At 40.1% G+C, this 22,436-nt stretch overlaps 1 protein-coding gene across 2 annotated transcripts; it reads left to right on the forward strand.

Annotated features, from left to right (window-relative positions):
* Positions 1-4,941: 4,941 nt before the first annotated feature.
* Positions 4,942-18,725, forward strand: LOC139671524 (epidermal retinol dehydrogenase 2-like). Of its 2 annotated transcripts, none has more exons than XM_071554487.1 (7): positions 4,942-5,028; positions 8,136-8,479; positions 13,035-13,166; positions 14,126-14,225; positions 15,146-15,290; positions 15,866-15,991; positions 16,578-18,725. In XM_071554487.1, the coding sequence occupies exons 2-7, from the start codon at positions 8,159-8,161 to the stop codon at positions 16,669-16,671; spliced, it is 918 nt and encodes a 305-aa protein (XP_071410588.1). In that variant the 5' UTR covers positions 4,942-5,028; positions 8,136-8,158; the 3' UTR covers positions 16,672-18,725. The 2 variants fall into 2 exon arrangements, with proteins under 2 accessions (XP_071410588.1, XP_071410589.1); XM_071554488.1 differs by having other exon boundaries at positions 4,943-5,060.
* Positions 18,726-22,436: the final 3,711 nt, after the last annotated feature.

Here is a 22,436-nt window from a genome sequence, read left to right on the forward strand (position 1 = left end):
TGTTTTGCTTCCCTGCTGTGTCTGATTTTTCCTTGTCAGAAACCTCATATTACTCTTTATATTAGGAAGACATTTTTCTAAGTCCCAGATAGTAGGAAGTTTTCTCATTCTGCTTAGTGTTCAGCAAGGATTACAAATTACTTTTTTTTCCAACTTCTGTCTTTAAATCCATCCTGACAGCCTGTACACATCTATATTGTAAGTGATGTTTTAGTTCAAACTCCCCAAGTAACCATTCACAAGTTTGTGTTTTGTCTTTGTTTTTCCATGAAGAAAGCAGAAAATTTTCTTGTGAGACACTTCCTCCTGCAGTATAGGCAGATTCTCTTACAAGTAAGGATACTATGAGAAATACACCGTATCCACATAGGGGAGCATCCAAAAACAGTGAGCAAAGAGCTACATAGCAGCAATCTCTTTGCAGCTGACTGTGGGAGTCTACTGATTATCTATGTTCGTGGTGCATCAAAGTTACAATTTGTAAGTGAAATCAGAAAACACCTGCTGCTAGACACCCCTGATTTTAACAGCACGTGGACACATACTCATACTTTCTATGTGAGCATGTGATGTAACATTTCTGTATCACACTAGAATGCTTTTTTTTTTTTTTCCACTTACCTCTCTGTTCTGAAAAAAGTGGGTTAGCTCTGGAGGCAGATGGAAACTCAGCCAATGCTGCCTGGTTACGGGACTGACATAAGAGCATTCCTGTATGGCTAAAGAGCATAATCTCACACACACCCCTGTGTATAGTACTACCTGTTGCCAAAGTTAGAGGCCAGAGAGCTCATTCCACAGTCTCTCATCCCACAGGAGCTCCAACTAAGTTAGTTTTGTTTTTCAATCTTTCACTCCTCTTGCCACGAAATCTCCTGTGCTGTGTGGATACATGACAAACTTGATCACAGAGATGGCCTGTACAAAAATATTTTATTGCAAGGCTTTACTTACCTGTTCTGATGAGGTTCACTACACTGCAATAAAATGCTTGGGGAATGAAAAACAGTGTCAGGTCCTGACACTGACTATGATACTGTAAGCACAATTTAACAGGCAGTGAAAGTGAACTCTCTGATCTGAGCATCCAATGGTTAAGTCATGATACTTAGTGATCGTGTTTTCTGATGAGAATTTGTCCCTCTCTTAATTTGATTTGCAAGGGATGCTACTCAGTGCACCAAACTGCTGGTTGTATTTGCTGTGTAATTAGTAAATATTTTGAACAGCAGCAATTAGTAAATATTTATGTAATTAGTAAATATTTTGTTAGCACAGCACATCTTACTCTCTCACCCTCACTAAACAGGGCTTGGGACTTTTCCTAGATGGAGAAGTGAATGGGGCACCAGTGGGTTAAAGTTTGTCACTTCTGTAATTCCTCTTTTAAATCTGATGATAGAGGGAAATAGAATTCAATAAATGGTAAATGTGACTCAAAGGAAATGCATATGGCAAATTAAAATTCAGAATGCAACTCAGTCTTCTATATTCAGGATGATAATCCTTCCTTTTGACTGGAATTTCCTTTGCCCCAGTTGTTTTCCTTCTGCAGGAATAAAGTTCTGCAGTTTTGAAGAACTCTGGCTAAGTGGTGTTTGCCCTTCTTCCTTCAGAGGCAACATAGGAGACATTTGACTTCTATTAGCAAGGCATTGGTATTTCAAATGAAGACCCACTCCTCTCTGAACAGTTGTAATGCATGACTAAGGGCAAGTTTGTGCAGGCTGCAATTGCAATGGCATACCTTCAATTGTTAACACAGCTGACACTGACACTTATCATAGAATATGCTGAGTTGGAATGGACCCATCAGGATCATCAAGTCCAGCCCCTGGCATGCTCAGGACACCCCAAGTGTTGTCCAAACACTTCTTGAACTCAGACAGTCTTGGTGCCCTGACCACTTCCCTGGGGAGCCTGTCCCAGTGCTCAACCACCCTCTTGGTGAAAAATTTTTCCTGATATTCAATCTAAGCCTTCCCTCACTCAGCTTCATACTATTTCCTCAAGTCCTGTCACTGGTCACAAGAGTAAAGATATGAGTACTTGCCCCTCCTATTTCCCTCATGAGGATGTTGAAGACTGCAATGAGGTCTTCTTAAGATTCTACGAGTTTCATGGTAGGCATTCAAGGAAAGCAGAAAGATCAGACTGTTTACAAGCATGTTGCACTATTCCACTACAACAGCTGAGGTACATGGGGGATAATTGAAGCTTTAATACCAAAATATTTATCACATTTTGAATGTTCTGGTTAAAAAAAGGTATCAGAATATGGCTCCAATAGGATACTGTTGTTTGTTTTTATTACTCTAAAGTGAGGATAAGAATCCTAGTCAATTGCATTAATCCAGCTTAGACTAACCTTTACTATCTATTTGCTTTATTGACATTTGTTTAACATACCCATAATCAAGATTAAATGGTGATGAAGTATGGTGAATATCATAAACATCTACCACAGATTCACACGAAGCATAAATAGCACTTTCGTGTGCTACTGGTTACATTTTTCCAGCAGAGGTGCCAAGTGTTTTCTTGAAGTTAGGGTGGGCCAAATACAGCACAGCCTTCAGTAAAAATGGCTACAGATTAGCAGTACACTTACGTAGCACAAGTGCTACAGACAAGCACAAGTGAGAGCACCTACGAAGTTCCTCAAACGTGTTCTTATGACTATTAATGATTTGGGTTCTTCTGAAAACATCCTTCAGGATGTTACACAAAACACACAAACAACACCAGTCTCGTGGGGTTCTACACTCTTGGAATTCTGAAGCACTCACATATTGGTTGAAAAGTAACATGTGGCAAGAGGGAGACATCCTTATATGATACAAATTAGCATAGTTTCATTTCCAGGCTTGAGTGATTTCACTTGGGTCTTCTCTGATCCCAAACTGTGGAAGACGTTAATTTGACATCTTAAAAATGGTTTCTCTACAAACTAATTTTAGTGTTTCATAACATAGACTACTAAAGTCAAGCTATCTGGTGAGTTCTGTTTCAGCGAGTTTTATTCAGTGAGCTTATTACATGCAGATATCTTTGTACAAGCTGGGAAAAGAAGACACATCTCCCACCTTCTAGCCTCCAGCTCCAATCACAAGGTCAGTCTCAATGTTAAACACTATTAATTTCCAAGTATTAATACAAAACATATATGTAAACCTTTTAAAATTAAATGTACTGGGTTTTTTTACACTTCCTTGTTTTAAGCCAGCCACTGTAAGCAATACAATTGACAAAAAGAAAGAAGCAGCCAACACTGTCACTGTTTGATTATCATTAGCCTCCTGAATGTACTGTATTAATACAACAAATACATTAGCTCCCACTAAAATATTCTAACAGCAGTTTATTTCTCTTCTCTGATTAGCTTTTGAGGGTGCAGCTGTCTATAGTCAAGAGCCCAGCCTCTGATCCAAAGCTGCATAGCTGAAATAAAAGACCTTTTGACCTCTTTCAGTGATACCTTAAATAGAATATGCAGGGAAACCAAAAAACATATCTATTTAAACAGCATAGAACCTTTCAAACCTCTGCTCTTTGGGGGATCTATTTCTTTCAAGGCCAACAAGCAACTAAAGCAGCCTGGTCCCCCGTCAGTATTTATTGCCAAGTGTGCTTCTGTGCTTTTTCCTTCAAAGTGGTTGTGCACAGAAAGTTTTCAAATTTCCTTTGAAGGTTACTGGATCAAACAATAGATTTTCAAAAATAGCCCAAAATAGTTCACATTATTAATTGCCGTTCAATAGTTGTTATTAAGCAGTATATTAATTCTAGTGTTTCATAAGCATTTGCTTAATTCATCAGATGAAAATAACACTCCAAAAGCTGTGTTCTTATGGTTCTACTGAAGCATGACACAAACATGCCAGTCTGGGAGGCATTTTAATGATCATGATAATGATCTGCCAAGCAAATGCCTTCAGTCATATTTTTTCTGCTGGTACTATGCATCCTCTGCTCATACAAACTTTTCTTGAAGTTGTGAATATCCTGCTGCCTGAGGATGAGCATAAGGTTAAAAAAACCCTTCAAAACAATGCTGCCCTAAGGGATTCAGTCATAAATACCAGTAAATGCAGAGCATTTCACTGAATTAGCAGGCTCAAGACTCAGTTCTGCCTACAGCCAGGACACATTTTGCAAGCTGAAGTGTCATTCATTCCCTTGAGAGGATACCACCCTGAAAGGGTCACACTGCTCACTCTAGTGAAATCCCACCCATCCAGCATGACTTCATGCAAGCAAGGTTTTGCCCTACAGGCCCGGTCATCACACCAACCATGCCTTTTGGTGCAGGTCTCTATATGGAGTAACAACTACCCCATGTGTGGTGACTTGCTCACACAGGCTTCCCCAAATCCTACAACTCGCAAAGCCCAATACTGCCCAACAGTTTTCTTCAGACTTCCTCTGAAGCCATAATTTCCTCTCCTCAGTACGACTTCTCCAGCACCCACACTCGTTCAGGACCGGCTGCACAAAATCCATCTTCTCCCAGTCGACTGTCTCTCCAACAGAAGTAATTCCTCCTGCATAAAAATCAAAAGGACATTATAAATGCTGCTTAAAAAAAAAAAAAAAAAAAGGAAAAGAATGGCGCAGTCATCCCGAGAGCCTCGGCGAGGAGCCCAGAATGCCGAAAGTCCTCATCGCCTCCCGGAGCCTCGGGGACGACCCGGCCAGGGTCCCCCCTACGCCCGCTCCCCCCGCCCTGCTGAGTTCCGTCCTGCCGGCAGCCCCTGCAGCGCGCAGCCAGCTCCCAGCCCGGTCTCTGCCGCCGCGGGGCAAGGCGGGGCGGGGGCGGGGCCGTGGCGTGGCGTGGCGCGCCGTGCCGTGCCATGCCATTGCCGTACCATCCCGTCCCGCCCCCGGGCGTCCGGTCAGCCCCTCTCCGGGGCGGGCTGCTGGCATAAAGGCACGGCTGCTCCGCTGCGCCCTGCTGCGGTCCCAGCTTTTTTGCCTTGGGGCCGCCTGCCCCCTCCAGAGTCGCTGCGACACGCCGGACAGGCGGAGGTACCCACGGTCCTGGGGGCATTCTGGGTCAGGTGGGCGCTGGGGAACGGGGCAGGGTGTGTGGTCGCTCTCCGGGAGGAGCGTGGGGCGCGGGCAGCGGCGCGTCCCGGGGAGGCGGCTGAGCCGGGTACCGCAGCTGAAAGCTGCCCATGGGTTTTGTTATGGTGTTGATTGGGTTAGCAGGAGTGGTGTCGCCAGTGAGAGTGAGGTTGTCCAGCATCCTGAGGGTGGTGAGGAAGGTATTGCTTCATCACAGCTCTTGGGCAGGCTTGGCTACAGGGCCACTGTATTTTTGTGAGATCGCAACCCTGCGGATGTAGTGGGGCAAATTGACGCATGCCAAATCCTGCTCTGGTGTTTGCCTGATCAACCTTTAGTGCCTTCGGCTAGGGGAAGTGTTTTGCGGTTTAGCTGCCAGTGATTTGTGTGCGATGACAGTCTTTAAGAGCCTATCAGGTCTGCAAGACCCCTTTGGCTGTGAGTTTTGTCACAGGTACCAACAAGCCTGTGCTGGCAAAGTTGTCTGCACTTGAGATCTATCTGATAAACCATCGTAAAACCTCTGAAACTTCACTACCCCATGAAAGCCTTCCACACTTATGTCTGTGTGGATATAGGCATTTTAAAAGACAACACATGGCATCAGAAGTGATCTGAGTTCTTATATTTGCAAAAGGCACGTTTGGTTAATTCACCTGTAAATAAATGTCTGCTTGCTTTAGTTGAGGAGCCAAAAATTGGCCAAGTGAGTTAGTAAATTTGCCTGTATGAATATGCTTAGTTACAGTATGTGGTGTAATTAGAAGTGCTAATGCAATGAACCTCAGTCAAAGTTGGATTAGAGGAGATGTGTCAGTGAATATTAGAAGGATGCAGAATTGGTGTTCTAACAGGGAGTCTCCTGTGGTCTCTATGCCTAAACAATTCCACTTCAGTAAGTGAAGGTCAGTACTTTTCTGAAAGATCTAATGTGCCTCTATCCTATACAAGGTTAATATATGATTATTTTACTTAAAGAATTACTGTCATAAGTTCTAAACCGGGTTTAGGTCAAATTGTGTATTGTTTCTGAAGGCAATTGCCTCCCTTGCTTTTCCTTAGGGATTAACTTTACCCCTTATCTGGTCGGGACTTACCAGTCCTCTTTCATGTAAATGGAGGATGTTATATTTAGTGCCTTACATCAGTGCAATCAAGTAAAATTCAGTAGCTGCACTTATTTTAAAGATTTGTTGCTTCTAATTTAGGCTCAACAAAGAACTTTTGTTTCCAAAAACTTGCTGAGTTTTTTGTTGTTTTTTTTTTATATTAATGAAATTTAATAACACTTTTATTTTGTAACCTATTTTTGCTTAATCTGTAGTAACTCTATAGCTATGAGAGCCTATTACAGGAAATGTCAATATTAGCTCTAGAAAAATGTTCCTGTGCTGTTTTGATATTTCTTCCATTTTTTTACTGATATTACTGCCTCTGTGCATATTTTCCACATATTCATGAGAATGAGGAATAGAAAGTATTCAATAGAAAACATTCAACCAAAGACTTCTCCAGAAAGAACTTGTTTTCCTGTGCATTATGTTTTTGACAAATGTTTTTCTGTTACTGGAATAGTTTTAAGATGTACTAATGTTTCTGCCAGAAAACTTTCTGAATTAACTAGCTCTGTTCTAGCAGTGGCCTATCCCTTTCCAGGACTGCCTTTGTTTCCCATGTACACAGTCTGAGACTTGCAGTAACGTGTTTATGTCGACATGCTAAATTGCATGAACTTTGCTCAGAGTAGCAGAGATCTTAGTAACTTATCTCCGGGCACTTGTCAAACACAATTACCTATATACATAGATAGCAAAGTTCACTAAGAATGTCAGCAAACTGGGCATGTAGTGCTAAAGGTTGAAGTGTAAGTGCCAGTGTGCTCTACCTTTAGCTGAAAAAGAAGATATTAATCCTTCATACTGTAATTAATCAGATATTAAGGTCTGCTTTGACCAAGTGTGCATAGTATTTATATACTGTTGTAGTGGTTTTAGCTAGGCCTCAAATTAGCAGGCTCAGAGAATCTATGTGGATTGAGAGACAGCTCTCACCTGACTGGGTAACCAAAGAAGTATTTCATACCAGATGATGCAAACTTAAGATATGTGTGCAGCAGTGGGAGGTGTTAGGTCAGTTCCATTATGGCTGGAGTGCAGAGAAACTTCAAGGGTGTAAATACCTGCCTGCTGTTCAGCACTACTGGGATGAGTACAGACTGTGAGGTTAAAAGCGTACCTGAGATGGTATGATTAAAGTCTATGACATTTGCTTGATGCAGGGAGGTGAAGAGAGGAAACTCAATAGTTTTGCAGTATGTTCTTAAAGCAGTATGTTCAACTGCAAAAGCAGGCTCACCTCAATAATGGTAGTACAGGTCACTGAAAAGGTAGAAGTGACAGCCAGTTATTTACCTGCTGTGTTTTGGAGATTTATGAGCATGTTGTCTTCTGAAGATCTCTATGCTTATGTTTTTTTGGTTTTTCAGCAGACTTGAGACTGTGACTTGTTCTGTATATGATTTTGTGACAACAAGGAATCCTACAAGGCAAAAAATGTTGTGGTCCTAAAAGCAGAATTTGTTCTTACTGAAGGACTAGCTTGTGAACATTAACATTGTTTAATCAAGCCATAAATTTAGATTTGTGATTGTCATGCATTTATGCATTTCTATGTAAGATGCTTAATGGGAAGATATCACTCTTGGTTTTTTCCTTTCCCCTAGATTTTGGGTCCACATTCTGTCAGAGCAGAGAATGAAAGCCATAACATGAGGGAGGGGAATTTCTAAAGCAGATGAGGACAGTTGTTTCCTATTGATGATGAATGCTAAATGAATTGTGTAGTGCATTCTGGAGGAGCAACTTGGCAATGAGACAGAAACAGGAAAAATGGGTCATATATGCAGGTGTAAGCCAATTTTTATTTTATTTTTTTAAACAACACTAAAAAGCAGGCTAGAGAAAATATTTAGAATGGATCTGAAAATGTTTTTTGGTTTTGAAATGTTGTTGTTTGGTTTTTCTCTATGGTTTATCCTATCTGGTAAATGTTTGGGTTTTTTTCATCAGGTATCTGAAGAAATAGCCTCGAGATGAACTTCTTCTTGGAAACGTTAAAAGTCCTTGGCCTTTCTACTTATTATTTACTGGAGTCACTAGTATTCTTTGTTGTGCCTAGACGAAAGAAGAATGTTAGTGGTGAAACAGTATTAATAACAGGAGCAGCAAGTGGCTTTGGAAGACTCTTATCATTAAAGTTTGCTAGACTTGGAGCCACGTTGGTTCTCTGGGATATTAATCAAGAGGGGCTCAAGGAGACGGTTAGACTGGCCAGAGAAAATGGAGCCCTAAGAGTACACTCTTACATCTGTGATTGTAGCAAAAGGCAGGATATCTACAGAGTAGCTGATCAGGTAAAGTATCTTATTTGTGACTTTGACAGTGTATGCATGTGTGTAAGACTCTTTATTAAGTTTTTTAGTGGCTTCAAGAGATTATGGTTAATTAATTCTGAATGCATTGTGTGTTATCTGTTTCAAGAATTCTGGTTTAGAGTTGACTTGTGTATCTCTATTCCTTAAAAAGAATTGGTTTTCTTTTTTAGTAGCTCATTTCATCTGGGTAGCTTCTCATTCATTCATTCGATTACCGACCAGGCACTTACTTGTGAAGTGAGGAAAATCAATTTATTGAAGCTAAAGCAGTATTTGAAGTTCTATAAATAGATTTTTGCAGACTCACTTTATTGGAATTAATAAATATATCTTGATGTCTTAAATAGTTGTTTTATTCCTTTCTGAATAGCTTTGTAGGCATAGCATGTGGTTAGATGTTTTGGGTAGATTAGTAGAATTGCCAAAAGCCAAAATTGCTTAACAGTTTCCAGTATAAAAACTTGTTCTGATTTGCTTAAAGTTTCCTAAACTTAAATGTTGGACTAAAAAGTTTCCGCAGTGAGTATTTGCCTGGGGATGAATTCCTTAATCCAAAAAAAAAAAAAAAAGAGAAAGAGAGAATAAATCAATAAATAAATTCCACTGTTGTTGGGAATCTTATTGGCTGCAATAAGGTTTTGGTGCTCTTTAAGAAGCTCTAGCCTTCTTTTTTTTTTTCCTTTCTATGGAAAAATGATTACAATCAAGTGTTCTGATAAGTGAAGCTAATATATACCTTGCAGCTTGTTAAAGGCTGGTGCTATTAGTTTTGTATTTCAATAATTCTCATCATCCTGTCTCGGGACTGGGATGGGGGACCACTCCCGAGATAATTCACACACACAGAGGTTTGGAGAACATATCGAAAGCACTGTATTTCTGGCTGGTGTCTGGCTTATAAGGGGTCCTAATAGGGGCTGGGTTTGGAGGGGATTGGACAGCACATCTGGGGGCAGCGTTAGGAAGACAGGGATGGCAGAGGCTCAGGTAGCTGCAGCAGGGCAGGGAAGGGGTGTAGGAAAACCTCAGGGGAAAAAACACACAGAGAGGGGGAAGGAACATGGAGGATGTGAGCCCAGGGGACTGAGTCTGACAATCCTGGGTCACCCTCACAGCTCTGTTACACCAGCTGAGCTGGTCATTTGCTGTCCCTGCAGAGTAGCTGCCCATGGCCTATAGCTGTGCTTCCTGCTGAACTGGGAGGACTGGAGGAAGGAGGGAATATTCTAGTGTGAAGGACACTGAAATGAAGAAGATGAAAACTAACCTTCAGTTTTGAAGACTTGAGGGCTAGCACTTCAGTCCTATCGAGAAAAGCAGTAGCTGAGCCATTCTGTCCAAATTTTAAAAGAAGAGGGTGTAATTCTGCATGTGACACAGGTTCAGGATGATACAAACAGAAGCAGACAGGAGCAAAGAAGTTGTAACAGGGTCTCAGTGTGTGATGCCTCACTTAGAGCCTTCTATCAGCAGTTCACTAACAATCAGATTCACTAATAATCCTTCTGTCACTCTGTAGAGAAGACAATACCCTAATATTGTTATTTCAGAAACATCCTGTCCTGCTGATGATGTAGAATCATGTTAACAACTTTCCCATCTTGCCAATGACAAAAACTTTAGTGTTGGTTCCTTGTGCCACTGTTTACTTAATGCAGCATAATAGACTTTGGCTCATAGTGTTCAGCATCAGCCTTTGCAAGATAACACAGTTGTGGTTCCAGGTTCTGTTTTTTCTGCTTCTGGTGATTCAGCTTCAGATAATGACTTGGGGTTTTGCAAGACTATAGTGAACTAAATTCATGGAGGCAGGGCAAGATGTGGTTGAAAACTTTGCCCACAGTAAAACAATCTTAAAATGAAATTTGTTAGGGGAACCTTTCATCCCTGCTTTATCAGCTACATAGAGACAACAGGAAAAAAATTACTTCAGTAGGAAGAAGAACAATGAGCTCACATATGCAAAGCCTTTTGGTTTTTTCCTATACCAATAGGATCAAGGACAGCTTTGGGCTATCAAAAGCCATAGCTTAAAATTTATTTCTAATGTTCCTGTTCTATAAGTACCCAACTTGTAAACAATGTGGCTTTCTCTGATCTATCCTTCCCTTAAGTTCAGCTAAACTTTAAGAATCTAGGACTTTGAAATAGGGAAGTAAATCTGTTTTCTGATCCTCTTACTTCTGAAGAAACAGAAGCCTCTTCCTCATAATCATGCTGCATAATTCCATCTTGGCTCAGATACTTTCAGGATCTCTCTTCCCTGGTACTTTTTTACTTATCTGCTGGGGTTTTTTCTTGTTTTTTAGTCAAGATGACATTTTACAGTCAGTTTTCCAGTATTGTAAGAATCTTCTTTCCTGTGCAGAGGAGCACCAGTAGAAGCACATTTCCCAGTGGTATTTCATGCTGCCTGTAAAACATCCAGTGTTTTCTTCTAGTTCTTGTAAGCAGTTGTGGAAGGGCTTGTAGTTCTTAAAAAGTACACGTATTCGGATGATGTTTGGGAATCATGGGAATTGCTCACTACTAAACTTCACTGTAAATGCATAAATACAAATTCAGAAACAAACAGGAAATAGTGTTTACACCTGAAAAAGATGTTTAATTAAATCAGCTGTTTGCATAATGGTTGCTTTATTGAGGTCTAAAGCCACTGGAACATAATTTCCTCCACTGCACAATTTGAGAGGTTTAGTACTCTGGAAAGTTGGCATTATTTCTACACACACACACAGTCTTCCAGTCTGAGTATCTAGAGAAAAGGCTTGATAAAGGTCTATTATACTTGGCCTCAAAGCAGAGTGTGGAAGCCTGGGCTGAGTGACTTGGCACTATCATGCATAAGGGAGAGCTGAAAGAAGTGAATTAAACCAGCCAGTTTGCTGAGGAAAGCTGCCACATTTAGTTAATAGGGAAGCAACATGAGCAGAGGTGTTGTAAAGCTAGAATAATTTGTCTGGGTTGCAAAGAAGGCACTTGAATCTGCTTTGATTTCCATTCAAAATGTGAATATATTTTGTAGGACTCAGTAGGACCAGGTGGTAAAGGAAGAGGTTGTTCAGGTTTTCACCACCGGTTAGCAATGGGGTGATAAAAGTTCTGTTCACTGTTTCCTCTGCTCATCTCACTTGAGTGTCCTAGCTACCAAGTTACAAACTGTATGTGCCACATCCCCCACCTCTGTCTGGTTTTTGCTTGCACAAAACAGGTCATTTATTCAGGCATTTATTTGCCCCAAAGAGTAAATTTGAGGTACTAGTCCAGGTTGCCAGAACTACTAGGTCATCTGACATAAGGCAGCATTAAATCATCCTTTGCTAACAATAACATTTATTAGTCTGTGCTATTTTTAACTTGTGATAAGAAGTACATACTTAGGTTGGTAACTAGAACAACTTTTCTAAGGCTACCTATAGAGATTGTGTGTCACTGCTTCAGAATATTTAAATTGCTACAACTTTTTGAGTGGTGAATAGACAGACAAGAATGTTTGAGCAATGGCTGAGGTGGAGGGGCTCTGGCTAATGAATTTGTTATATAAGCTATTCTGTGTAATCCTATTAAGGTTGCTCTGTTTTTGGGGGGGGGGGGTTTGATTTTTTGGGGTTTTTTTTGAACCCTTGCTAGTCAACAAACATGGACAAGATTGGATCAAGTCTAAGGAAGATGAGAAAGTTAGATAAGCCAGAACAAAGGATAGGTGATAAATTACCCTTTAATTCTTTACTGTTATATAGGCTAGCCTAGCTGATCTGCTTGGGCTTTCTTCACTTTCTGTAGGCACCTAGTAAAAGCAGTAGCATGAAGAAATTAAAGTTCTGTGATCCACAATTGCAAGATGATATGAAACCAACCTGGTTTCCTGAAACTACTGATCAGTACATGTTTAGTACTTAATCTGAAAGGCACAAGTTAAACAACATAGAGTACTCATTTCTTTTTTCCCAGATAGCTCAGATCAATGAACTCTACTTCAAATATTATACTGAATATTTTCATTCTCCTTTTGAGAGCTGGGAAAATATTTTGGTATCAGCTGGCCTGTAGTTCTCTCAAGTGAGTCAGTTCATGAATGTTCTCAGTCTGGACCTAAAATGAAAACTGTGCTTCCTCTTACTGAATTAAATGTATAGATATTGGGTTTTAGCCAACTTATTTGCTGGGATAGAATGTACCAGATTCTAGTCCAGAATCGCTCATTGGTTTTAAGATGGATTTACTGTATAAAATATTTGTTTTGTTAGCTAAGCTCTCTGCAGTAGACACTTATCAGGAACAGTTGTCCCCAGAAACGGAGGTGCTGAAGGCAGAAATCTGTATGGAGCTGTTGGGCTCCACATCTCTGAAGAAAATCCAGTTGAAAGCTCAGATTTAAAAAGGCATCAGGTGAAAATATGCAAGAACCTGAGGTGTTTGGATCCATAACAAGCATATTATTTGAAATGTTTAATATTTCTGTTAAGTTTTCATACATAGAAGTTGTAAAGCATGTTTTGTATTTATTGTAATATCTTGATGCTTTTTGCTTTAGGTTAAAAGAGAAGTTGGTGATGTTAGCATCCTAGTCAACAATGCTGGTATTGTAACTGGGAAGACATTTCTTAATTGTCCAGATTCACTTGTAGAAAAAACGATGGAAGTGAACACAATGGCACACTTCTGGGTAATATCTATATTTTGCATATAGATATTTTGTACTAAAACATCCTTCTAACACGTTTTCAGTGTTAATTTTACCTTTTGGAATTGAGGGGAAAATGCAAGTACATATAGCTCTTTGGAAGTTCAGTTAGAAATTATGCAAGAATTTAGTCTCTATGCCCTGGAGTCTGTAAAATAAAAAAACAAAAAAAAAGAATGGAGGAATGGATCCTTCGGGAATCTCTGGTGTAGGCAGGTGGAAGTATTTCACATTTAGAAATGCTCTTAAGAACTGAAGTTTACCATCTGCTAAATTCTGAGGCTAGTCATATGTTATAATCTCATTATTGATATGAAGCAGGCCTGGCCTAATAGTTGCTGCCCTAGTAACAGAGAAGTGTTCAGTTCTATTACTGTTCTAGCTGTTTTGTAGTTATGATAGTTTCAGTAAGAAATACCACATGTTCAGATAATAATCTTAATAATAAGTGGAGCTTTTTTTTCAAAATTAATAACCTAATGTGCTTTTTCTTCCTTCCAGGGAAGGCAGATCACCTATATGGTGTTTCTCTCATAAAGAATTGTAAAGAAGATATTAAAACATGTTTTAGTTTATTTATAAATAAGTTTAATCACAAAGATCTAATTAATTTAATAGAAGGAAAATGTGAAATTCAAATTTTTGTCATTGCAGTGGTGAGCTGAAAGAAACTTCATGACTAGCTGAATCTATATATTTAGCTTTCAGCAAGTTACTGTCTATCTTTGGTAGTCCTCCTGTGAGTGGGAAAGTCCCCATTTAAATAGTTGAAGGTTAGAGTTTGCACAACAAGCTCTACATCCACACATCCTTTACATAATGGAAAGGGGAAAGCTTACTTTAACTGTAGTGAGAATTCATCTAAAAACAGCACCTTCAAAATATTATAGCATGTTGCTTACTTAGTAAAATATACATTGCAACTGTGACTTACATTGCAGACTACCAAAGCCTTCCTCCCAGCAATGATGGCCTCTAACCATGGACACTTGGTTACCATAGCAAGTACTGCAGGATTGTGTGGAGCCACTCGTCTTTCAGGTAGTGTATTAAAGCTAATGTTCATTTAGACAATTAGTTTGATTTAAATCTGCAAAAAAACCCCCAAACCTAAATGTGAGTTTTCTGCATCTTTCCTTATAGATAAAAGAAACAGTCACACTTTCAGAGCAGCTGACCTTAAATAGACAATTTCTTTAAATAGAGTTTTCCAGAAGCTCAGCAGTGCTGTGAAGCAATTTTTTCTGCCAAGGCAGTTAGAGGATCTACAAGCCATATAGAACTTTGGAAACTGAGAACCTCACTGTTGTTAACTTGCAGGTTTCTGAAAAGGAAGAGGCCACTTTAGATTTGGTGAAAACTCAGAAGGCATTTCTGGAAAATGTATACAAAGAGGGAGGAAAGTTAAATAAAGTGACATAGCAGTAAAAGAAATCTAGCCTCAAGGCAGTAATAATGAGGACAAATTGAGTTTTGAGTTGAAACCATACTGGAGAATCTTGAAAACTGGAGTTTGATGCATTAGAAGCAGTGCATGGATTCAAAGATAAGGTCTGGTATGAAAAGATAATTTCATTTACCATTGTTCCATAGAGAATGAAAGCGATGGCAGGGATGCAATGAGAAACCTTCTGGCTGCCAGTCTAGAACAACAGTTAATTTAACAGAGGGAAAATAAAGGCATGAATCACGTGAAAGGCAAATTTTATTGGTAACTTATGCTGAAAACTGTTCCTATTCTTTTGTGAAGTGTTTTATTATCAGATGGATACTATGTATGTATAATTGCTATACTATACTGTGCTGTTTTACACTGTAAAAAAAGAAAAAAAAGGTAGCTAGTTAGTTTACTTACTAGAGAAAAATTTCTGACTGTTCTCTGTCAAAAACTGTTAGTCTGTTCAGTAAAGTTGAATTTGTAAATTTAAGTATTTAACTGCAATAAATGTTTTATTTTACAGATTACTGTGCAAGTAAATTTGGAGCAGTTGGTTTTGCAGAGTCAATGGATGTAGAGATGAAAACTCTGGGAAAGAATGGTGTTAAAACCACAACTGTGTGTCCTTACACCATGAACACAGGAATGTTTGATGGTGTTCAAAACAAGTGAGTAAACTCTTGTGAGGTTTTTGTGCAAGTTGCATGTTTAGTGTGTTAAGTACTCCTATTTCCTTTATGAAAATGAGTTAGGCTTTTCTCTGCTTATGTTGTTTTTAGTGCTTCAGATGGGTGTTAACAGTGCCTATCCAGTGACTGGGCAACCCAAATGACAAAGGCCTAGGTACTTTACTGTTCATGTAATCTGAAATGTGAAACATAACTAGTGTCATTTCCTCTGCTGAAGCCAAATGCTCCATTATCCTCTTCAGTTTCTAAATCCCCATTCAGTTCCTGAAGTCAGTGGCATAACTTCGCTCAGTATGCATGTATAATGGAAAAATTTAGGAGACAAATAAAAGTCTGGTGTGTCTTAATATGAGAAGACTCTGATTTTTCTTACGAGAAGTCATACAGAAGGAAAATAACAATGTCCACTCACTCTAACATAATCAAGGTTCTGTTTTGCATAGGATGTGTGATATTTCCTTTCCTACTTGAATAACTGTAAAATGGAGACTTACTTTGAGTAAAATGTGAATCCAAAGCAATTTGTATTATAGTAAAATTTTTTTCTCTTTCAGGTGGCCACATGTGTTACCCATGCTGGATCCAGAGTATGTGGCTGAGAAGACAGTTACTGCTGTTCGGCAGAACCAAGAAATGTTGATCTTACCACGCATCATTTATTTTTTACTTGTTTTAAAATCGTAAGTTATTACTTTCTCTCTTTTCCTCTCTCTCTTTTCTGTCCAGGGATATTCCAGCTATGTGTTTGACTAAAAGCATGAAGTAGGCTTCTGCTTGTTGCTGCGAATTTCCATTAAGTTCTGCATATTTCTGGAGGCTTTGTTCATTTGTTTCTAGGGGTTCAGTTTACTCTTGGACCACAGAACAATGACAGAAATGTCTAACTGTGACTTGCTGACTACAGTGAGGCGTGGTTTTACTGTGGGCTGTAGAGACTGGACCTGCTTCTCAGTAACTGCATGTCATAGAATTGTTTGGAAAAGACGTCTAAGATCATTGAGTCCACCCTTAGCCCAGCACCTATCTGGTGTCTTGCTCCAGCATTAGGGCACTTCTGACTCTGTTGCAAGCCAGGTTGGGATACTGATCTGTCTGATAACTCAGGCTGCCAAATGAATGTAATAGGTACAATGAGAGGGCCAGCGGGTCTATGTTCTAGAGAGTGTACTGTCTTTTCCAGTACTAGCCAGGTGAAAATAATTCTGTGATAAAACTGCAGAACTCCTCTGATGTTTGTTTTGTTCCTTTTTATCTTCTTCCTTACAGCATCCTGCCAACGAAAGCATCTGTTGTCTTTCTGGACTATCTTGGAGTCCTCCATCTAATGGATACCTTCAAAGGTCGACCGAAGAAGGAATGAAAAAACATAAAATTTAGAGACCAGCAGCTCTAAAGTGAACTCTGTTAAAGGCTGGGGGGGAAAGTTTGCTTCTATAGCAGCTGTGAACTTAGGGTGCCTCATTTCTCATTTTAACAAGATGTTGAAAACTTGCTTTTTAATTGGCTCTTAACAGCTTTCATTCGACCTATTTTTTAATCCAGTGACTTGTTTTCTTTTCACCTCAGTATGAAAATACACTAATTGAATTTAGTTCCTTTGATTATGTCTGTTTATAATGCCTTAAATATGATCCTGCATCACAAACTAGTAATTGGCAACTTTGTGGGGAGAAGGGAGCAAGAAACTACATGTATTTAACAGGGAGCCAGAATAGCCTCTAGTGGATCTGATTTCTTGCTGCCATTCAATGAACCATGAGGATGAACTCTACTGCAGGTATCATACCCTGGTAAACTGATGAATTCAAGAGTTTCCTGAAACAACAGATTGTAATTCATATGAATGAAAGTTTTGTGCAATGAAAATATGTGCTGTGTTGGTGAAAAAACAATGAAATATATTAATATTTGGCAGTGGTGATCTCTGAACTCACAGATGACTATGGATGTTAGAGCAGGAATGGAGAAGGATGTAAATTATGTATTTCTGCTGCTAATCTACTTTGTGCCTAATTTATTTCAAAAGCTCTTGCACGGCTGCAATTTTGTAACGGAAGTCTTTGTATCTTCTAAGTGCAGTACTTTGAGAACAATTTTAAACTGTCATCTAAAAAGATTAAACTTGTAGCTATAAAGCCTAAGACTCCCAGTCTAGGTGGGCTATCCAATGTCTTGTCAAGTAGGACAATGAACTACTAAAAGCAAAGGTGTTGTATTGTGCATTAGGGATCACTTCAGAAAGGTATGATGCTGATAGAACTGGAGTCAATGGTTACAGCCATAGCTTCAGTAACAGCACAATATTTTGCTTATCTGAGCTGAGTGGCAGGTTGCCTTGTGTCTACAGAGACTTGTTTTACTTTCCCTTTACTCTTAGGACTGTCCATTTATTTTGGACATACACTGAGGAGGCCTTGTCCTTTTTGAAAATGGATGCATAGAAATCTAAAAGCCCCCTTGACTTTTTCTAATCCAAAACAAGAAAAAGGAATGTCATATGTATGTCATTTATGCACATGCTGGCTAAGCCCATGTCTTGTCACAGTACTCTGCTAGCAATTGGAACAGTACGGAGAAAAGGATTACTTTTATAATGGTGGGTCCTTTTTTTCACATGATGGCCTAGAAACTACCTTAATTTCTCTTGTCTAAACAATCAGTGAGGTTTACTAGCAGAGAAAGATTTATGTAGAATTACTTTACTACTGATGAACAAGAAACACCGAGTAAACCAAGTGTTAAAAACAGACTTACCTAGAATTCAGACTGATATCCTTTGAGATTTGCAGCTTTTCTACCTCAGAATTTCTACTTATTTTATGCTTCAGGGAACAAATTTAACATGTAACAAAGAGATTGAGGACAGTGCAATGTTTGTATGAACTGTACATTTAGACAAAGTCCATCACTAATAACTGTGGTGTATCTATATCTTTGGATTCCTCACCTTTTTATACTAAGGGATTGCATTTTTCCTTCCTGGCTATGAAACACTAAGCATGCAGAATTCTGGAGCAAAGCGGGAGAAAAGTGGGTTATACATATGGACAGTATGAGTACCAACCTCCAGCTCTAGTGAGAGCAAGTATCTTTGCATTTTTAGTGTCTTTGTGAGTACATTCTGCTGAGGGATATTAGAAGCAGTGAGTCTGGCAGTAGGACTTGTGGAGTCTCAGCAGGTTCAGGTTTGTCACACAACTAGGAAGATTTTACCCAATAATCTGTGCCAGAGAAATACAGCTCCAGGGGACTTTACTACTTCACAGAATCATTGAGCTTAGAAAGGACCTGTGTTCAGTTAACTTTTAAATACCTCTAAGGTGGGAAACTATTAACTCTGAGTAATCTGTTTCAGTGTTTGTTCACACTCTGTTTAAAAACAAATAAATGAAAAAAATATGTTTAAATTGAAAATACCTTTTTCTTATCTTTTCAGTGGTGTGTTAGGTTGAGCTGGCAAAATACCAACTGTGCAACACAGAAAGGATCTTCTCTTAACTAAGGGAAAAGGACGAAGAGAAAAAAAAACCTATAACTTGCAGTAGCAAGCTTCTTACACAAAAGAAAGACAATTAAAAACAGAATATGATATAATACATATATATACACAAATGTGAGGAAAAAACAAACTAACAACACTAGCTGTTGAGTCACACAACTCAGTAATACAGATTCAGACTACCTGAACCTCACAAAACTTCCCAACAACTCTTCCAGAGAAAACTCCCAGCAAGAGAGGAGAAAAATTAACAAGAAAATGTTCACCTCCTTAAATAACACAGTGTGGATGGCAGCAAGGCCTAATCTTGGTAGGGGCAGGGCAGTGCGTCCTCATGGGTCTGAGGCAAAGACTAAAAGAGACATAAGTTCTACCTCCTTTTTATACTTCTTGATGCTTCTTGATGATGTCAGAGGATATGAAATACTTCTTTGGTTGCTTAAGTCAGGTGATGCTTGTCTCTTCTAATCTATGTCACATCTTTTGGGCCTGATGAATTGAGACTTAGCTAAGGCTTAGCTGAAACTAAAGCCAAAACTACCACAACCTCTACCCTTTATTTCATATCATATGATGTTAAAACTCATATCTTAAGTCTATTTATTCCCACACTTGAGCAGTCTTTGTTATTTCTAGAGCTATCTTCTACTCTTCTATATTGTAGGCATTAGTCTATTAGGATGGGGTAGATACTTAAGGCAGGAAAAAGCAGGCCATCATTGGACACCAACACTAGTTCAGCTCAGGTCTTCTTTACTTGATGGCTTGTTTCTTGTAACACACAACACAGAAAGCAAGTTAGTTTTTCCCTAAGGTTAAATCTCCTTGAGTCACACACTGGGTGGTCTCATTTTCTCTCATTATCCACCAAGTGCATCTTGGTCCTTGAGCAAAAACCATCCCAGGGATGGGTTTGCTTTTGTTCAAGGCAGGGTTAACTCAGACTGCTTTACCCAGCATACCTTCTTAAGTGAATCACAGGAACTTTGTCTCTATCCACAGTGTGAAGGGACTCTGACTGGGCAGAACCAGCTGGGTTGACAGAACCCCTAGTGTTGACTAACTATGTAGCTTTTGCTGGGTGCTAATCTTAATTCTTGAAAGTCTCTTTACCTAATGCTTTCAGAGTGGTTTTTAATACTTTATTACACAGCTCAACCTTCCCAGCAGCTGCTGCGTGGTATGGGATATGGTGCACTCATTCAATGCCATGCTCTTTTGCTCAGGTGGTAATCAGACTGATCTTAAATGAGTCCCATTGTCTGGCTCAGTTCACTCTGGAGTACTGTGTCACCACAATACTTGCTTTTCAAGACCCAGGATGGTGTTTTGAGCAGGGATGTAAGACACTGGCTATGTCTCCAGCTATCTTGTAGTTGCTTCCACTATAGTAAGCACCTAACACTTGCTTTGGGAAGTCTGTGGCAGTGTGATATAATCAACTTGCCAAGCCTCTTCATATCTGTACTTGTCCCACCACCCACCATACCATGTGGGCTTCACTCTCTTGGCTTGTTTAATGTCTCACAGCCATGGATAACTTGGGAAATAGTGTCCATGGTTAAATCCACCCTTTGGTCTCATGCCCACCTATAGGTGGCATCTCTGCCTTGATGGCCTGAGCATCATGGGCCCTTTTGTTGCCAGTCTAGATCTACCTGTGACACTTTAACTCGGGCAGCTTGGTCTGCCTGTTTGTTGTTGTGATGTTCTTCATTAGCTTGACTTTTGGGCACATGGGTATCTACATGCCAAATTTTTGCAGTCAATTTTTCTATCTGTGTGATGTCTTGCCGTATATCAGCAGCCCAGGTGGGTTTTTCTTTACATCTCTAATTGGTCTTCCTCCATTGGTTTAGCCATCCCCAGAAGGCATTTGCTATCATCCATGAGTCAGTGTAGAGGTAAAGCCTTGGCCACTTCTCTCATTCAGCAATGTCCAGGGCCAATTGAACGGCTTTGAGCTCTGCAACTTGACTTGATTCACCTTCTCCCTCAATAGCCTCTGCTGCTTGTCAAGTGGGACTCCAAACAGCCGCTTTCCACCTTTGGGTTCTCCCTACAATGTGACAGGAACTATCAGTGACTTCTTCAGGCAACTGATTGTATGGTGGAGCTTCTTCAGCTCGATTCACCTGTTCTCTTTCTTCTTCATCTGCCAGACTGAAATTTTCACTTTTAGCTCAATTTGTTATAATCTCAAGGATTCCAGGGAGACTTGGTTTTCCAATTTGAGCACACTGTGTAATCAGAGCAATCCAGCTGCTCCATGTAATATCAGTGGCATGATGCGTAGAGGCCACCTTCCTTTTAAACATCCAGTTCAACACTAGTAGTCAAGGTGCTAGGAGAAGCTATGCTTCTGTGCCAATTACCTCTGAGGCTGCTTATATCTCCTCACAAGCTGCTAGGATCTCTTTCTCTGTAGGCGTGTAGTTGGCTTCAGATCTTCTGTAGCTGTGATTCCAGAATCCAAGTGGTCGGCCCTGTGCTTCACCAGGCACTTTTTGCTAGAGGCACCGGGAAGGACCATTGTTTCCAGCAGCAGAATAGAGTACATTTTTCCCGTCTGGTCCCATCCTTACTGGTTCAAGGGCCACAGCATGTGCAATCTCTTGCTTTATCTGTTTAAAAGCTTGTTGCTGTTCAGGGCTCCATTGGAACTTGTTCTTCTTACAAATCCCTTGGTAAAGAGGGCTCACAATTTGGCTATATTCTGGAATATGCATCTTCCAGAAACCTTTGGCCTCTAGGAAAGCTTGAGTTTCTTTCTTGTCAGTCAGTGGAGCCATTGCTACAATATTGTTGATGACTTCTGCTGGGATCTGTCATAGTCTATCTTGCCATTTCACTCCCAGGAACTGAATCTCTGTGGCAGGTCCCTTAACTTTGCTCTTTTGATGGCAAAACTGGCTCTAAGGAGTATTTTAATGATTTCCTCTTCTTTTTCAAAAACTTTCTCTGCTGTGTGCCCCCATACAACGATGTTATCAATGTATTGCCAGTGTTATAAGGCCTCACCTTTTTCTAGTGTAGCTTGAATTAGTCCATGGCAAAGGGTAGGACTATGCTTCCACCTCTGAGGCAGTCGGTTCCAGGTGTACTGCACTCCCCTTCACATAAAAGCAAACTGCAGTCTGCACTCTGGTGCCAGGGGGATGGAGAAGAACGCATTTGCAATGTTAGTGCTGGTATACCATTTCGCTGCCTTGGACTCCAGCTCATACTGGAGCTCCAGCATGTCCAGCATAGTGGCACTCAGCAATGGGGTAACCTCATTCAAACCCCGATAGTCTACAGTCAATCTACATCCTCCAGCAGACTTATGCACAGGCCAGATGGGGCTGTTGAAGGGTGAATGGGTCTTGCTGGCCACCCCTTGACTCTCCAACTCTCAGATCATCTTATGGATGGGAATCACAGACTCTCTGTTCAGTATTGCCGTCAATGTATGGTTGTGGTGGCAATTGGCACTTGTTGGTCTTTGACTCATAACAATCCCACAACAGAGGGATTTTCTGAAAGGCCAGGCAGGGCAGAAAATTGTTTAAGTCCCTCTGCAGCCACTGCAGCCACACCAAAAATCCATCGATAGCCCTTTGGATCTTTGAAGTATCTTCTTTTGA

This window comes from Pithys albifrons, chromosome 4 (genome assembly GCF_047495875.1).
Source record: "Pithys albifrons albifrons isolate INPA30051 chromosome 4, PitAlb_v1, whole genome shotgun sequence".
NCBI lineage: Eukaryota > Metazoa > Chordata > Aves > Passeriformes > Thamnophilidae > Pithys > Pithys albifrons.

Excerpts from the sequence above, each read along its gene's own strand:
- LOC139671524 (XM_071554487.1), top strand. The coding sequence starts at position 8,159 with ATGAACTTCTTCTTGGAAACGTTAAAAGTCCTTGGCCTTTCTACTTAT. Across the intron at positions 8,480-13,034 it reads TCTACAGAGTAGCTGATCAG|GTTAAAAGAGAAGTTGGTGA; the intron begins GTAAAGTATCTT and ends TTTTTGCTTTAG. Across the intron at positions 13,167-14,125 it reads ACACAATGGCACACTTCTGG|ACTACCAAAGCCTTCCTCCC; the intron begins GTAATATCTATA and ends CTTACATTGCAG.